The sequence below is a fragment of the Danio aesculapii genome, chromosome 21 (genome assembly GCF_903798145.1).
Source record: "Danio aesculapii chromosome 21, fDanAes4.1, whole genome shotgun sequence".
NCBI lineage: Eukaryota > Metazoa > Chordata > Actinopteri > Cypriniformes > Danionidae > Danio > Danio aesculapii.
The window spans coordinates 22,772,998-22,790,274 of record NC_079455.1 but is presented as its reverse complement, the minus strand read 5'-3'; the positions used below and the strand labels follow the sequence as shown (position 1 = coordinate 22,790,274).

Sequence of the window (17,277 nt, the reverse complement as noted above, 5' to 3'; positions counted from 1 at the left end):
ACAATCAAGTGAGGAGCTGTTTTCAAAATGGTGCATTTATGAATAAAGAATTTAAGTAAAATAAGTCAACAATTTGCAGTTAAGTCATCATCAATGTACTCCAAATTTCCCAACAAACTGAAGGAAACATTGAAATATGTTGTTTTATCCAGTTGCCCACATCTTTAGTGCACAAATGTCTTCCATGTAACTCCAAAAAGTTGATACCATTGAAAAAGTTCTGCTTATTTATCGTATTTGTGAGCCGCCATGCGCCCCTTACTGGAGAACTTTATCATTGCAGCACCGTTTTTGCACTCAAACGCTGTATTTTTCTTTTCTTCAGAAGACTGTCATGGCGGCGTCCATGACTAACAATCAGAGCTGGTTTTTTGCTCTGGCACTCGGAGTTTCATTTCTGAAATGTCTCCTGATAAATGCATAGTAAGTGAAGTCACCTCACATTATGGACATTTTCTTTCATTTGATTAACACATTTAATGTTAAAATCTATCGGAGTGTTCAGTGTAGTAAGGATGTGGAAATAGTCAAGATTCATTCATTCTGTCCTCACTTAAAGAAGAGGGAAAACTCACATAATGTGAAGCTGTTTTGTATAAAACTGTCACTTTTAAAATTTTTATTGTATTTCAGTCACTCTACGGATTTTGAAGTGCATAGGAACTGGCTTGCCCTGACTCACAGTCTGCCAGTCTCACAGTGGTATTATGAGGTAGTCATGAATTGCATATTTTCTATCTATCTATCCATCTGTCTATCCATCCATCCATCCATCCATCTATCATCTTTATATTATTACACTCACTGGCCCCTTTATTAGGTACACCATGCTGGTACCATTTTGGTTTGCCTTCCTTTGAGTTAATACTTTATGACAGATTCAATGTGTTAGAAGCAGCAACACACAGATTTATCAGCTTCATATTCATGTTGTTTACAACTAATTCTGACCATACTATTGACAGGTTGCTGCATAAATCTAAACTTATTTGACCAGCAATTTTTCTTAGTCTATATTGTTCTGTTTTAGTGAGCCCGTGTGAACTGTAGCCTCAGTTTATTTTTATAATCTGACAGGAGTGTAACTGCTGTGCTCTTTGTCTGCTTCGATAGCTCATCTGCTTCAAGGTTTGACGTTTTGATTAGAGATTGGGGTAAAGTTCGCTGGCATTTTGTGACATGCTACTTTAAATATTTGGTTTGAAATCGCATGCAAGTATGACTTCAAAACAACATTAGTACTATTTGATTAACTGTGAACGATGTTGTACTTTCATAGTCATTGGCCGCTAATATGACTTTGCTATATAGAATTAGCAAAGGGCACTTTTCTGAAATAATATTAGGAAGGTCAGGTGCGAATATAAAAATCAACTTTACCTCAATCTTCTGCAGACCTCGCTCCTCTGACATCTAGGATTAATCAACACTTTCACACACAGATACACTTACATTTTTTTTTCTGTTAAGGATGGCTATGACTAAACATCAGCAATTGTTATCTACCAGTCTATGTGCAACCAACAACAATTCCGTACTCCAACTTTAGTTAGATCACAGCTCCTCTCCATTCTGGTGTTCTACTTGAAATTCACTCGATCATCTTGACCACATCTACATGCCTAAATGAATTATATTGCTGCAATGAGATTGCCTGATATTTGTTATTTAGCTATTTGTGTTAAACACAGTTGAATAGGTGTACCTAATATAGTGGCCATAAATAACCCCACAAACACTAAGTTTTGTTTTTGTGATTTAATGTCTATTCTTATAGGCTACATCTGAGTGGACGTTGGATTATCCTCCTCTGTTTGCTTGGTTTGAATATGGACTTTCTCATATTGCCCGATTTTTTGATAAGGAGATGCTGGTTGTTGAGAATCTGAATTATGCAAGTTCAGCAACAGTCCTGTTCCAAAGACTTTCAGTCATTGTGACCGATGCAGTCTTGTTTTATGCAGTTAAAGAGTATGTTCTGTCTACATGCTACACACTTAAATATTATTACCTTTCCACAAACCACCATGGTATATTTTTTTTAACTGAAAGATATGGTAACATTTTAATGTAAGACCTAGTTATACATGTATTATGCATAATTGCATGTAACTAAACCTAACCCAGATCTAACCTCAGCCCTATAGTCATTGCATGTAATTAATACTCATTACTCAGTACTTAAATGAATAATTAAAGTGTAACTATGTCACCCTAAATAAAGTCTGAATTTTATTTGTTGTATTTATGTAATATTTTAGATGTTGTAAATGTTTGCGAGAAGACAAAGGAAAAGACCTTCTGGGAAAGCCATCTTTCATCCTGACGGTGTTGTTGTTGTGGAACTTCGGTCTTCTAATTGTTGATCGTATCCTTTGAGATTTGACTCATTAATGAGTTCAGTCATGCATTCCCTGCTGTGGCTCAGGCTTGTCTTTTCTGTTACCTGAAATGAATTTAACTTGACTGATTTCTTGCAGATATTCATTTCCAGTATAATGGCTTCCTCTTTGGAGTTCTTCTTCTATCAATAGCAAGGCATTTACAGGTATTGGCTGTAATTTGTTTTAATAAGTACGTTTTCAAAATAATACAATTTCAATTTGTTAAATATGTTTTAAACCCCATGTATTGTCATAAAAATATCTTTAGATTTTGAGGAAAGTTTGCTTTGATATGTTTTTGGTTTTGTATGTTGACAGAACAGACACTTAGAGGGGGCCTTGCTGTTTTCAATACTTTTAAACTTGAAGCATATATATCTATACATCGCACCTGCATACGGTATCTTCCTGCTAAGAAGTTTTTGTTTCACCCAGAGCAATCCAGGTAATTTATTTTAGGCTTTTTCTGCATAATTAATAAATTTTAATTAATAAAAAAAATTGTTATTATTAAAAAAAAATCTTTTTTTTTAGATGGGTCTTTGTCATGGAGAAGTTTCAGTGTCTTGCGACTTGTAGCACTTGGAACTATTGTCTTGTCTACTTTTGCCGTGTCATTTGGACCCTTTATTGCACTGGTTTGTTAATCATATTTATATATATATATGTCATATTATGTATGTATGTATGTATGTATGTATGTATGTATGTATGTATGTATGTATAGGGTACAAATAATTTCGGGCTTGACTATACATGTGTGTTGATATGTATGTATATGTTTTTTCCCATTTATTTATTCATTTATCTATTTATGTAAAAATAAAAGTAAAGAAATATATAATTACAATTTTTTCAAAAGGTATTTAAAAAATGTATATTATATTATAAATGTTATTGGTAACACTTTATTTTGATGGTCCATTCGAGTATTAGTAGACTGTTTGCTTAATATCTGTTAATACTGCTCCTTCAACAGACATTTAACTGACTATAAGAAACTTTGCAAGTACATGTCAACTTACACTAACCCTAACCCCAACCTAACAGTCTACTTATAATCGAATGGGAATTAGTTAGTAATGTACCTTAAATTCAACAAATGGACCATCAAAATAAATTGTGACTGCGATATTAAAAAAATTATTTATAGTTACTAAACATTTGTTTGTGGAATAAAGGGTTCTTTATTTATTAATGGTTAAATTTTAATCTATTTCTTTAATTTCTCATTAAAAAAGATAGCAACTGTATAAAAATAGCAAAAATATAAAGATGTTAATTTGCATAATAGAGTGAATTTAAATAACAGTAAACATTGACACTCGGAATAGTTTCTCTCTGTCATGGCAGAAATTAATTTGAAATAATAAAAAAAGTATTTTTAAAATTATAATAAGTGACAATATCATAGAGTTTGCGGTTATTTATGATCAAATAACTAAAGTCTTGATGAGCATGAAAGGTTTTGGTATCACTTTACAAAAAGGTTGTATTAGTCAATGTTAGTTAATGTATTTACTAACATGAACACACAATGTACAATGTATTCATTACAGTATTTATTCGTGTTGAATAACATTAGTTAATAAAATTGTTGTAGTTTGTTGTTAGTTTATGTTAACTCATGGTGCATTAACTAATGTTAATAAGCATGACTTTGGATTTGAATAATGCGTTAGTACATGTTGAACTATGATTAATGAATGCTGTACTAAGTAAATACGTTAACTAATGACATCTTATTGTAAAGTGTGACCAAGATTTCTTTCAAAATCTTACAGACCTTACAAAATCTCACCAAGCGATCAATATATTTGAGTTGTATTGATTTATTGTTTCGTCATAGTCATTCACTCATCCATCTTTATCCACCTAGGATCAGCTTCCACAAGTCCTGTCAAGACTCTTCCCTTTCAAGCGTGGTCTGTGTCATGCATACTGGGCACCAAACATCTGGGCACTTTACAATATAGCAGATAAAGCTTTATCCATCCTTGGTATGTTCAATAATTATGTGGGTTTACTGTAAAACCACATAAACAGCATATAGAATCAGAATATATATATTAGAATATACAATATACATATTATGTATAGAATATACATATTATGATTGTTGACACATTTTTAACAGTTACTGATCAGTACTAATTTATTTATCCAGGTGTGAAATTCAAACTGCTCGACGTCAACAAACTCCCTAAAGCCTCAATGACTGGTGGTTTGGTTCAGGAGTTTCAGCACTCTGTTCTTCCTTCAGTCTCTCCTTTAGCAACACTCATTTGCACATTGCTGTCAATATTGGTGAGCACTTTTGAATCTTTCATTTGATTATCATGATTTAATATTTGCACATCTATATATGTGACACCTGATAACAAAATCAATCTTGTGTTGTGCAGATATATAAAATGTTGCATTTTTTTGGATTGAAATAATTGATTTTTTTTTTCATACGTGAATTCATTCGAAAATTAAAGATATTTGGACCGTTCCTACTGTTAATAAACTCACCGGCCGCTTTATTAGGCACTTTTGCCTTCAGGACTGCCTTAATCCTTTGTGGCATAAATTCAACAAGGTACTGGAAATATTCCCCAGAGATTTTGGTCCATATTGACATGATAGCATCACACAATTACTGCAGATTTGTCGGCTGCACATCTATGATGCGAATCTCCCGTTCCACCACATCCCAAAGGTGCTCTATTGAATGGAGTTCTGGTGACTGTGGAGGCCATTTGAGTACAGTGAACTCATTGTCATGTTCAAGAAACCAGTCTGAGATGATTTGCGCATTATGACATGGTGCATTATGCTGTTGGAAGTAGCCATCAGATGATGGGTACAGTGTGGTCATAAAGAGATGGACATAGTCAGTGAAGAAAATATCCCCCACACAATTTCACCACCACCAGCAGCCTGAACCGTTGATAGAAGGCAGGATGGATTCATGCTTTCATGTTGTTGATGTTAAATTCTGACTACCATCCGAATATCGCAGCAGTAACCGAGACTCATCAGACCAGGCAATGTTTTTCCAATCTTCTGTTGTCCAATTTTAGTGAGCCTTTGTGAATGGTTGCTTCAGTTTCCTGTTCTTAGCTGATAGGAGGGGCACCCAGTGTGGTTATCTGCTGCTGTAGCCCATCCGCCTCAAGGTTCGAAGTGTTGTGCCTTCAGAGATGCTCTTCTGCATGCCTTGGTTGTACCAAGTGCTTATTTGAGTTACTGTTGCCTTTCTATCAGCTCGAACCAGTCTGGCCATTCTCCTCTGACCTCTGGCATCAATAAGGCATTTGTGCTCACAGAACTGCCGCTCACTGGATATTTTTTCATTTTCGGATCATTTTCTGTAAGCCCTAGAGAGGGTTGTGCATAAAAATCTCAGTATATCAGCAGTTTCTAAAATACTCAGACCAGCCCGTCTGGGACCAACAACCATGCCATATTCAAAGTCACTTAAATCACCCTTCTTCCACATTCTGATGCTCGGTTTAAACTTCAGCAGATCGTCTTGACCATGTCTACATGCCTCAATGCATTGAGTTGCTGCCATGTGATTGGCTGATTAGAAATTTGCGTTAGCAACCAGTTAGAAAGGTGTACCTAATAAAGTGACCGGTGAGTGTATATGGAAACTAACGTTTTTGATTAGTTGTGTGCATTACTAAGCATTTAATTTAGACAACTTTTAGGGATGATTTTCTCAGTATTTAGAATTATTCTAACCCTCAGATTCCATATTTTGAAATAGTCGTATCTTGACCAAATATTTTTCTATCCAACAAACTTTACATTAACGTAAAGCTTATTTATAGAGCGTACAGGTGATTGTATGAATATCAATATCCAAAAATGTACCGTTAGGACTGGTTTTGGGGTCCGATGCAGGGTTACCAATACTAACCCTAATGGTCTATCAAAAATAGCTCAATAATATTAAAACACAAAATTAGTATATGCATTACAAATGGTTTCTTTAAATGACTTTATTAGTAGTTATACGTATTCTGTTTCTCATTCCTTAAATTGGCATTTCTTGTAAGTCCAGTTAAAAAATCTACTCTGGTGAAAGTGAAACACAAACTTATGAGATATTTTAGATGTTTAAATTGGCATATTTTAAAAATATCTAAAATAAACATTTAAGATATTAATTAAATTTTCAATTAATTAATTTAGATTTCATATACTTATGCAATAATTTTTTAAAACAATCCTAGAAATTCCTGAGTTCCTGCCAATATGTTACCATTGAAATGAAAACGCACACACAGTCTCTCCTCTAGCACCCCTTCCCCTCACAAAAGTGTGATTACGTTTTATCATTAGTAGAATATAAATTGGGTAATATGAAATATTGAATTGAAGTATATTAGGACACCCATATAAATATAATTTAGGCAATATATCAAACCTTTAAAACATGGATTTAAAAAAATACATGGAAAGTGGTTAAAAGTTGCCCAAATTCGCAGGGAAATTGTAGACATGGCAAGCCTGATCCATGGTCACGTTTGCATCTATAGACTTATGATGATTGTTCAGTTTTTGTCTCTTTGTCTCTTGCAGCCTGCTCTTTTCAGGTTATGGCACAGACCTAACGGAACGAGAGGATTCTTGCGCTGCCTTGTCGTTTGTGCGCTTGGATCTTTTATGTTTGGGTGGCATGTACATGAAAAAGCCATTTTATTGGCCATACTGCCTTTAAGGTGATGTTTTTTCTTTGTCTAATGATATTGTTAGATTAGCATGTTCTGCTAGTCGCACACTCTCAAATTTTTTTTGTTGTTTTATTGTTCAGTTTGCTCGCTGTGGAGAGTAGAGAAGATGCCAGGATTTTTTTAATCCTCAGTATAACGGGTCATTATTCCCTGTTTCCGCTCCTCTTCACAACTCAAGGTATGTCCCATTCAGAAATGCTCACAGCAAGCCTTTTCAAGTTACTGATTGTAACTCCTTTTCATTCTTAATTCCAGAGTTACCCATCAAAATCTTTCTCATGTTGCTGTTCACAATCTTCAGTGTCACTTCTCTGAAAATGCTCTTCAGGTCAGTATTTAAATTGATTTTTTTATTGGCTGTATGTTCAATTGATGGATTTTAATTTGATATTACATTCTTCATTTGATAATTCAGGAAAGGCGGTAGTTTGTTGAATCCACTGGAGTCGATGTATCTCTTGGGCCTGATTCCTCTTGAGCTCATCTGTGAGTTTGTTTACCCGCTGACGGTTTGGCAAAAGACATTCCCCTTCCTCCCTCTGATGCTCACTTCGCTTTATTGTGCACTGGGAGTTACGTATGCCTTCATCAGACTCTATATCTCAATGCTGACATGCTCAGACACTGCTCAAAAGGTAAAAAGTCAGTGAATCCTGTGATTTGAGGACGTATTTTCTTAGGAATTGTTTATTTCTGTTAAATCAGACAGAAATGTTTCAATGGACCAAGATGAATGATTTGTTTGTGGGATTTGAGTATGTCAGTAACTCAGTTGTTTGTTACATTATATGATGTGTAGACTATGGATACAAATGTTTATTTATGAAAACATTTCTATAAATTTGTTGGGTTCATAAACATGCCTATGACTTGCAGTTTTGTTATTATTATGACTAAGTGGAATAGTTAAATTAATATATTTATAACCAACCTTTAAAATATCCCAATATCCGAGTTAATCTAAATAATAAAATTAGTAGTTTTTGTATATTTTAATGACTTTTTTATTCAGTATTTTTATACACCTTTGTAATTTTATATTTCTGTTTAACTTTCTCTTTGGTTTAATATAAACTATTATATTAATACACATGGCAACATTCCATATTTCAATTGTAGGTAAAGATAGAATATTTATTTTAAGTTTCAGCTAGGAAGATAGTTTAATAATAAACAGGGCTCAATTCGATAATGTCATATATCGACAAAGCCTCACAAGTATGTCGATTACAACATTCAGTTATTGGATGATTGACTGTATTCGAGGGATACATATGTTAAAGTTATTAAAGTTAAACTAAATGTACGTAGATGAACTTTACCTAAAACTGAAATGAATAGTTCATAATAAAACATGACAGAAAGCTGTAGAGATGTAGAAATATAAAATTACAAAAGTGTATAAAATAAAAATATGAATAATAAAATTAGTAGATAACAAATAGTGATAATTGACTTAAAAATATCCCAATATCCAATGTTATCAACTGTGCCCCCACATCTACATTGTTTTGTGATGTGCTGATGTTTAGGAAAGTTTAGTTTAAATAGTAAAGTATAAATTAGTATACATTTGGAGTCAGAATTATTAGCCCCCCTTTTGAATTTCTTTTTTAAATATTTCCCAAATGATGTTTAACAGAGCAAGGAAATTTTCACAGTATGTCGGAAAATATTTTTTTGTTCTGGAGAAAGTCTTATTTGTTTTATTTCAGCTAGAATAAAAGCAGTTTAAACATTTTTAAGAACCATTTTAAGGTCAAAATGATTAGCCCCTTTAAGCTATATATTTTTTCGTTAGTCTACAGAACAAACCATCATTATACAATAACTTGCGTAATTACCCTAACCTGCCTTGTTAACCTATTTATCCTAGTTAAGCCTTTAAATGTCACTTTAAGCTGTATAGAAGTGTCTTGAAAAATATCTAGTAAAACATCATTTACTGTCTTCATTGCAAAGATAAAATAAATCAGTTATTAGAGATGAGTTATTAAAACTATTTAAAAATGTTTAGAAATGTTGAAAAAAATCTTTCTGTTAAACAGAAATTGGGGAAAAAATAAACAGGGGGCTAATAATTCTGACTTCAACTGTATATACAGTATGTGTAATTTTCACAGTATTTCACAAATACTACAATATTTGTATATTTTAATTGCTTTCTTATTCAATATTTTTATACAACTTTGTAATTTTATATTTCTGTTTAGCTTTCCTTTTGTTTTAATATAAGCCATGTATTAGAACACATGGCAACATTCCATATTTCAGTTTTAGGTCAGTTTAAGTTTCAGCTGGAAAGATAGTTTAATAATAAACAGGACTTGAATAGTATCATATATTGACGAAGTCTCACAAGTATGTCGATTACAACAGTTTTCAGATGATCGATTGTATTCCGGGGAGACATATGAGAAAGTTACTTACTAAATGTATGTGGATGAACAAACTTGACTTAACTGAAATGAATAATTTGTATAAAAAAAGAAAGCTGTAGAGATGTAGAAATACAAAATTACAAAGGCAAATACACCCCTGAATCAGAAAGTAATTAAAAATATCAAAATATTAATTAAAAAAATTGTAGATAACAAATAGTACATTAACTAAACCAAAGCTGATGACCTGCTCTTTAATTCATTAATTCACTCACAATGATCTTTTAAGAGGCTTTTTAAAATATTTTTATTAATAAGGCAACATAAATGTTCCATACCAGATGAGAAATTACCAGATTTTTAACTAAAAAGAAGACAACGCTGCATCCTTGATGTGTTTTCTGAGATATTTCTAGAGTGAAAATCGTAAATGTCATTGAATTGTCACTGGAGGATAAATGCAGGATATAAAAACAAAGTCTCAAGAGAGCTTCAAAGGTTCAAACTATGCATTTGTGGTGGCGGCGGCTTCCATTAAAAACACCATTTAGAACACAAAGTAACAGATAGCACTTGTCATCAAGTAAAGGTGGCAGCTATCGATGTTATAAAACACCGTCAGGCTGGAGAATCCCACATTATTGCCTCAGTTGTGATCTGCCTTTCATGTTTTCAGTATCAGTGTAAAATCTTATATCGGCAGAGCTTCTCATCGTCTTTACAATATAGTGACACAATTGAAATCTATTGTTCAGAGAGTCTAGAAATGTACTGTAAGTGGCTGCTTACTGACGCTGACAATACATTTTAAAGAGTAAATGCACTTTTAGAGTTATTTGGTAATTTGCCTGTTTTTTATAGCAAGGTTAATCTAAATGACTCAGGATTGTTAAACACACGCAGACCTCTAAGACAGTGAAATGACAGGCAAAATATATAAATGTTTAAATGTACATTAGTATTCAAAAGCTTCAGGTCGGTAAGATATTAGAAGTTTTTGAAAATACATCTAATTCTAAACCAAGACTGCATTTATTTGCCCAAAAATGTTTTCAATTGTAGTAATATGAAATGCTGCATCCAATTTATGTCATATTTCTGTGATGAAAAAACTAGATTTGTCAGATAATTTCATAATCCTTGAGAATTCATAGTAATATTCTAATTTGTTGATATGTAACAGTTGCACGGGTGAATCATTCATCATGATTTCTTGATGAATATCAATTTCTAAACAATATTTTTTGTATTATTAATGTAAATTGTAATATTATAAATATTGTCATTTTTATTAAAAGGATAGTTCACGCCAAAAAATTAAAATGTACTGACGCTCAAATGATTCCAAACCTTTATGAGTTTCTTTTTCTCTGAACACAAAGCAAGATATTTTGAAGAGGTTGGAAACCGTCAGCCATTGACTTTCATTGTGGGAAAAACAAATACTACACTGTAAAACCCAACAGTCAACTTTATCAAATGAAAGGAGTATAGTTAACTCAAAATATACTAAGAGTCATTTGAAAAGAGTTTTGAACTCATAGTTGAAGGTAATGATTTAATGAAACACCTCATTACTTCAACTTAAATGGAGTAAGTTCACAGTACTCATATACATTACTTCTTAACTCAAATGGTTTGTAGTAATTGGTTTCCTCAAACGGTTTGAGTTGCCTTAACTTATTGGGTTTTACAGTACTCAGTTGATTTGTGTTCTGTTCATTTATTGGGTTTTACTGTGCTCAAATTGCTTTGTTTACTCAAATAGATTAAGTTCACAGTACTCATTAGAATTAGTTTTTTAAAATAAATTGTTTGTTGCATTCGGTTTCTTCAAACGGAGTTACCTTAACTTTCTGGGTTTTACAGGGTATGTAAGTCAATGGCTAGTTTTCAACGTTCTAAAAAACATATTCTTTTATGTTTAGTAGAAGAAAAGAATACATTTTTTATCTCTTTAATACCAATCACTTTAGTACTGATCAGTATTCTTTTGTTTTTGCAGACCCAAAATTTTCAACTGTAGAGTCTGAAACATGCAGTTTCTGTCTTTGAAAACGTTTCAGTTTTTATCAACTAAAAAGACTTTAAAGTGCTGTATTTATAAAATATTAGTGGTTCTAAATGGGTCGTTCACAACCCCAAAAAATAGTTCTCTTCCACAAAAAAAACTATTTTCTGACGGGTAGCAAAATAAACAGACCCATCAGCTTGCTGCATTGTTCAACCAAAACTACTACACTTTGAGGCCAAATGCTGTTGTTGAGTTTCCTAATAATTGAGTATATCATTGAGCCTGTGCAGCTTATGGAAATATTGTGTCAACATAATATTCTATTGACCTATTCTGCAATGCGCAAGTGTGCTTGTTTTTGCGATTTGTTCTGGATCTTCCAACTCATTTGTCTATGGGAAAAATGGGTGGTGCAGTGGGTAGTGGTGTCGCCTCGCAGCAAGGTCACTGGTTCAAGCCTCGGCTGTGTCAGTTGGCGTTTCTGTGTGTAGTTTCTGTGTGTAGAACCCAAGGTTCGCGCGGGTTTCCACTGGGTGCTCCGGTTTCCCCCACAAGTCCGAGGTGTATGCGTGTATGTCCTGGTCCTCCAGGTTGAGGGTTGAGTGTTGGGCTAACGACCCACTTTGTAAAAATTAGATGTTACGAAACACCAACATGGTGTGGCTAAATATCAACTTTGATATAAACGGCCCTGGGAGTAAGTGAGGGAAAAATGAAAAGGAGTAATAAACTGCAGAAAACGATCAAAGTACTTGCTCTACAAACAAGTGTGTCCATGACTATACATAAAAAGAAGAAGAATATAATAAGAAAATATCAGTTTGCAGCATAACGAGCTGTTTTACATCTAAAATAAATAGAAGTAAATTAAGTAGATGGCTGTACTCGCTCGTGCATAAAGAATACAGTCATTTGAATGCGTCTTTTTATATACAGGTAGGAGAATTTTGTATGGGTTTAATGCTAAACTAATTGAGAACCACCACTCTGGACAAAAATGCACAGTTTTTTAGGGCAATTCAGGCCACATCGGCGATGGACTGTCCTAGAATTCACTCTCAGGGCAATATAGTGATGCCATAAACAGCACATGGATTATGTGATGTGTTGACCCAATGAAAGACACTAGATGTTCACACCATGTTCTTCGCTGAGCCTTTCCTTAAAAAGCACCACTCTGTTCATTCCTAAGCCTTGCCAGCAGGTCCTTAGTCTCCTGAACTCCTTATAGCATTAGAGGATCAATGTTCATCTGAGGACAACTCCACTGAATCTCCACGAGGTCAGATCAGACCGTGATTTGGTCCGGTAGAGGAAATATTAAAAGTGCCATAGGAAGATACATAAGCATGATCCTCGACTGCTCCTCAAGACTGGGTCTGCCAAACTCCATTTTCACTGATTTGAGAAAGGGAATTTTCTTTGTCCTGACTCTGGAGTTCAAAGCAACATAATGTTCATTCATTTATTTCTGTCGCCCTTCGACGATAATTACTAGGACTGGAGTGAGGTCCATCAGTATCTTCAGCATATCCATAATGTCGGGATGTTCTTTGGCTCCTTGAATGAACTCTTCCAGTGTCAGTTCACCTAAAGGATTGAGCAGAGTGAGATGTCATTAGCTTACTGAAAGAGTAGAAATCAATACAAATGAAGGATTTTGATTTATTTAAGTGGTGCTCACCCTCTCCATTAACATCAATCTTTTCATATATAAGGGCCACTATTTCCTCTGGCACAATGTCACGATTTCTTGTGATGTCTTGTATAGCCTGTGGTATAACAAATAGCAGTCACTTGCAATGAATTTCTCATCTTTACAACAGCATAAAATGGAAATTCAAGTTAATGAAAAGTTCAGGCAAATTTATAAACTTTTCTGTAGTTATGTGCACTTAATGTCAAATGTATTAAGTTTTTTTTTTTTTGGCCTCCTAAATAAAGTTAATGTCCCACAGTTTCAATCGAGTTAACATCTTGCAATTGTGGCTTTATTTCTTGGAATTTTAAGTTTATATCTAAGTTTATATAAAAAGTTTTCCCTCAGAATTGTGAAAAATAAATTGCACAGTTAAAATTACAGGCAATAAACACCGAAATGCCAAGAAATAATAAAAGATAAACTTGCAACTCTAAAGTCTTGAGGACTGCTAGCTATCTGCATTCTCACATGGTTGCCCACTGAAGCTAAGCAGGGTCCGGTCAGTATCTTTGTGGGAGACCACATGGGAAAGCTAGGTTGCTGCCGGAAGTGGTGTAAGTGAGACAAGCAGGGAGCGCTTGTGTGAGAACCCACTGTGTGGGTCCTAATGTCCCAGTATATTGATGGGGACTCTATACTGCTCAGTGAACGCTGTCTTTCGGATGAGATGTTAAACTGGGTCGTTAAAATTCCCAGGATGTCCTTCGAAAACCCTGGCATCCTGACCAAATTTGCCCACTGGCCTCTGTCCATCATGACCTCCTAGCCATCCCTATATCGTAATTGGCTTCATCACTCTGTCTCCTCTCCACCAGTCAGCTGGTGTATGGTCTGGCGCAATGCCATGTCATCCAGGTGGATGCTGGACACTGGTGGTGGATGAGGAGATTCCCCCCAAAAATGTGTAAAGCACTTTGAGTGTCCAGAAAAGCACCATATACATGTAAGGAATTATTATTACTATTATCATTATTATTATTATTAAATTCTTAGGAAAATGTCAGAATTCTGAGGGGTAAAAGTAAAAATTGTGAGAAACTTAGCTGTGAGATGTTTTTCTCAGAAACAAAATCAGAACGGTAAAATATAAATGTACAATTTTGAGTAAAAATTGTTTATATATAGAATAGAATGTGAAATTATATAATGTATCTATATAATGATAAATATACATTTGAAATTAGGAGTACAAAAGACAAAATTGACGTATTTAATCTTAAAACATTAAGTAAAAAATTGAATTTGTGAGAAATAAACTTAACATTGTGAGTATAAAACTGCAAGGAAAAAACACCACGATCCTGAGATCAAAAAATCACAAGCAAAAAGTAAGAATTGCGAGTAGTATAAAAGCCAAAAGTGTAATGAAAGAAAATTATAAAAGAAAATGGATGCCCAAATAAGGAAGGGGGCGGTACTTATTTTGTCCATCAAGAATGACAGGATTTGCTGCTGTGCTATCCGATCAATGCTTTATGAGAGCAGAAAAAATGTCAAAAAATAGAGGAAAAAAAACTCTGATTTTAGTATTTAAAAATATATATATATATATATGTGTGTGTGTGTGTGTGTGTGTGCGTGCAGGGATACATTACTTAGCATAAACCCTGCTATATTCGATATTCGCGTAAAATAAGAAACGTCCATTGTGTTGTCATGGTGACTTTAATATGTAAAGTTATGAAGGAGCCGCCTGAGGTCAAGAACCTGCGCTCGACACGCAACGGCTCATAAATATCAGTACCCAGCACAGAAACGGCACACGGAAGACAGTTCGCTAACCGGATTAAATCAGCTCATCTACAAGTTAAGCAGACTGATTCAGGGACCACGTTAACCCGACCTGCCTTTTCAATCAGTTCAACAACCACTTTCTATTTTTGCTTCGTTCACACAAGACCTAATGTGACAGGGCAGCGTGTACAAATGACCTGAAATGGCATCTTGTTTTCTGGAACAAAGGTAAGCAGTAGGTAATGATTTACGGTGCTATTTACATATTTTTTACTTACTGTAAATATTGTTTCCAACTCGTCCTTGTCAATCTTCCCGTTTCCATCCTGGTCAAAAAGTTTGAAGTACCACTTGAGTTTCTGGTTGATTTCTCCCTTGAGCATTAAGCTAATAGCAGCGATATACTCCACAAAGTCGATATATCCATCCTAACGACAAGAGAGAGAGTTCATTTTACTATGTTTTATAAATATGTTTTTATTTTATAATGCCAGAGATGGACCATTTAAGCTCTTTTAAAGGAGATAATTGTGTTAGCTTGCTTTTTAACCTGTTGTTTTAACCTTAACCAAGCTTAATGAAGTGAGCTTGAAGGATTACTCTACAAAATGTAACCACCTCGGTTTATTTTAGGCTATACAGTACATCATTTATATAATATTGCCTGTTTTGTTTTTATATCTAATGACAACTTTTCTAAACGGCATAAAAATTGATAAATTATATTGCTAATAATTTAATATATTTAAAAAAGTTTTCATTTAAAATGTTTTTTTTAAATATGCATTTATTTTAATGATAAAATAACGAGATTAACAGCATTCTCTCAGCCATGGAGTACATTTTTGTGCTTATTTTGGTATTTGAATTTTATTTTAGTAAAATTGATATGCTATTATAATTTTTATATTTAATATTATAATGTATTTTTTATTACAAATAAAACTTGTTTCTTTTTCATTTCTTTATTTAATTAGTAAACCTTTTTATGTTTACATTTGAATGTATTTCTAGTTATAATTAAAAGTAATTTAATCATAAATAAATGAGTTTAAGGTATGTTCTTGTCCAATAATGTACTTATATTTTTGTACATATTTTGGCTTTTGACCCTGTGCCCTTTTTAAAACACTTCACTACAACGAAGATCAGATCATTACCACTGTTGGCTGTCATAACATTTGTTCTAACTTACTAATACCTGCACAAACAATAAATGCTTTCACAACATGTTAGTCAACCCTATTTTACCCATCTGATCCCTAGTGCACAAGTATTTTTAAATATCCATTCAAAGGGAACATTTCCTCACGATTTAATGACCCTCAACTGGTTGAAACATGTTTAACTTTCTTTTTTCCAAGAAACTCAACAGAAGATATTTAGAAGAATGTTGGAAACGGGTAACCATTGAGTTCTGTATAACTTTTTTTTTTTTATACTATGGATGTCAGTAGTTACCAATTTCCAACATTCTTCAGAATATCTTGTATTGTGTTCAACAGAAAAAACTCATAAAGGATTGCGTCTGCTTGAGTGTGAGTACTTTTTGGCTGTTTTTGGGTGAACCATAGCATTAAGCCCCATCTCTAAACTGAGACGTCAAACATTTAATAATAAAAAATAATAATAATTTTAGGAGCATGCAGACAAATGACAGCAATCTCACCCTGTCCATGTCGAAAGTGCAGAACACCTGATCCACGTAACTGTTGGCGTCCTCGTTCATTCCCTGCAGCCCCAGAATAGACTTGAGCTCAAAGAGAGTGATGAGGCCTGACGGAGACTCTCTCATGAATTTGTTATACCAGTGGTGCATGTCCTCCGCGAGGATGTCATCCAGACTGGCGTGGTTGTTACCCATGGCTGTCGTCCCGTCGCTAGTCCAGACACCTGTTTTGTGATGGAGAGGAGCAGACTGGCCTCCTCACTGGACCAGGGGTGTCTGAAACTGTTAGAACCTGCTACCGATAAAAAGAAGGCACCTTAAAATAACTACTGCTAATAGGATAATGGTGAGAGCTGCCTGTTGAAGAGTAACTGGCAGAGAGTAAGGAAGGCTTATATAAGAGCCCTCGGCCTGTAGATGAACCGTTAGGGCGGTCAGTGCAGTGCAGAGGGCATTGCAGGCAAACTCAGTGCCATAATTGTTACAGGTCTTGAATTTATTTATTGAGGTCGAAATTAATTAACCCATTGTCCACTTAATTCTGTTATTTAATTCAAATTTTCACAAATTATAATGCATACAAATGATAAAGAATATATGATTTATGTATTTTATTATCATTATGTTATTTGTAAAATATATGATGATAAATTTCAGTTTTTT

General features: G+C 34.1%; 2 protein-coding genes across 2 annotated transcripts; one reads left to right on the top strand and one right to left on the bottom strand.

Annotated features, from left to right (window-relative positions):
• Positions 1 to 332: 332 nt before the first annotated feature.
• alg8 (ALG8 alpha-1,3-glucosyltransferase) lies at positions 333 to 7,974 on the top strand. Its single transcript, XM_056446315.1, has 13 exons — positions 333 to 423; positions 634 to 712; positions 1,778 to 1,971; positions 2,262 to 2,368; positions 2,481 to 2,548; positions 2,703 to 2,829; positions 2,919 to 3,022; positions 4,264 to 4,384; positions 4,552 to 4,691; positions 6,963 to 7,102; positions 7,195 to 7,292; positions 7,370 to 7,442; positions 7,530 to 7,974. Exons 1-13 carry the CDS (start codon positions 335 to 337, stop codon positions 7,762 to 7,764), a joined length of 1,575 nt encoding a protein of 524 aa, XP_056302290.1. The 5' UTR covers positions 333 to 334; the 3' UTR covers positions 7,765 to 7,974.
• Positions 7,975 to 12,430: 4,456 nt separating this feature from the next.
• On the bottom strand, positions 12,431 to 16,809 carry guca1d (guanylate cyclase activator 1d). The gene is made up of 4 exons (XM_056446682.1): positions 16,615 to 16,809; positions 15,224 to 15,373; positions 13,194 to 13,281; positions 12,431 to 13,099 (listed from the first exon to the last, which is right to left on the bottom strand). Exons 1-4 carry the CDS (start codon positions 16,807 to 16,809, stop codon positions 12,975 to 12,977), a joined length of 558 nt encoding a protein of 185 aa, XP_056302657.1. The 3' UTR covers positions 12,431 to 12,974.
• Positions 16,810 to 17,277: the final 468 nt, after the last annotated feature.

Excerpts from the sequence above, each read along its gene's own strand:
- guca1d (XM_056446682.1), bottom strand. The coding sequence starts at position 16,809 with ATGGGTAACAACCACGCCAGTCTGGATGACATCCTCGCGGAGGACATG. Across the intron at positions 15,374-16,614 it reads GCACTTTCGACATGGACAGG|GATGGATATATCGACTTTGT; the intron begins GTGAGATTGCTG and ends TCTTGTCGTTAG. Across the intron at positions 13,282-15,223 it reads AGTTGGAAACAATATTTACA|GCTATACAAGACATCACAAG; the intron begins GTAAGTAAAAAA and ends GTTATACCACAG.
- alg8 (XM_056446315.1), top strand. The coding sequence starts at position 335 with ATGGCGGCGTCCATGACTAACAATCAGAGCTGGTTTTTTGCTCTGGCA. Across the intron at positions 2,369-2,480 it reads CGGTCTTCTAATTGTTGATC|ATATTCATTTCCAGTATAAT; the intron begins GTATCCTTTGAG and ends GATTTCTTGCAG. Across the intron at positions 7,293-7,369 it reads GCTCCTCTTCACAACTCAAG|AGTTACCCATCAAAATCTTT; the intron begins GTATGTCCCATT and ends TCTTAATTCCAG.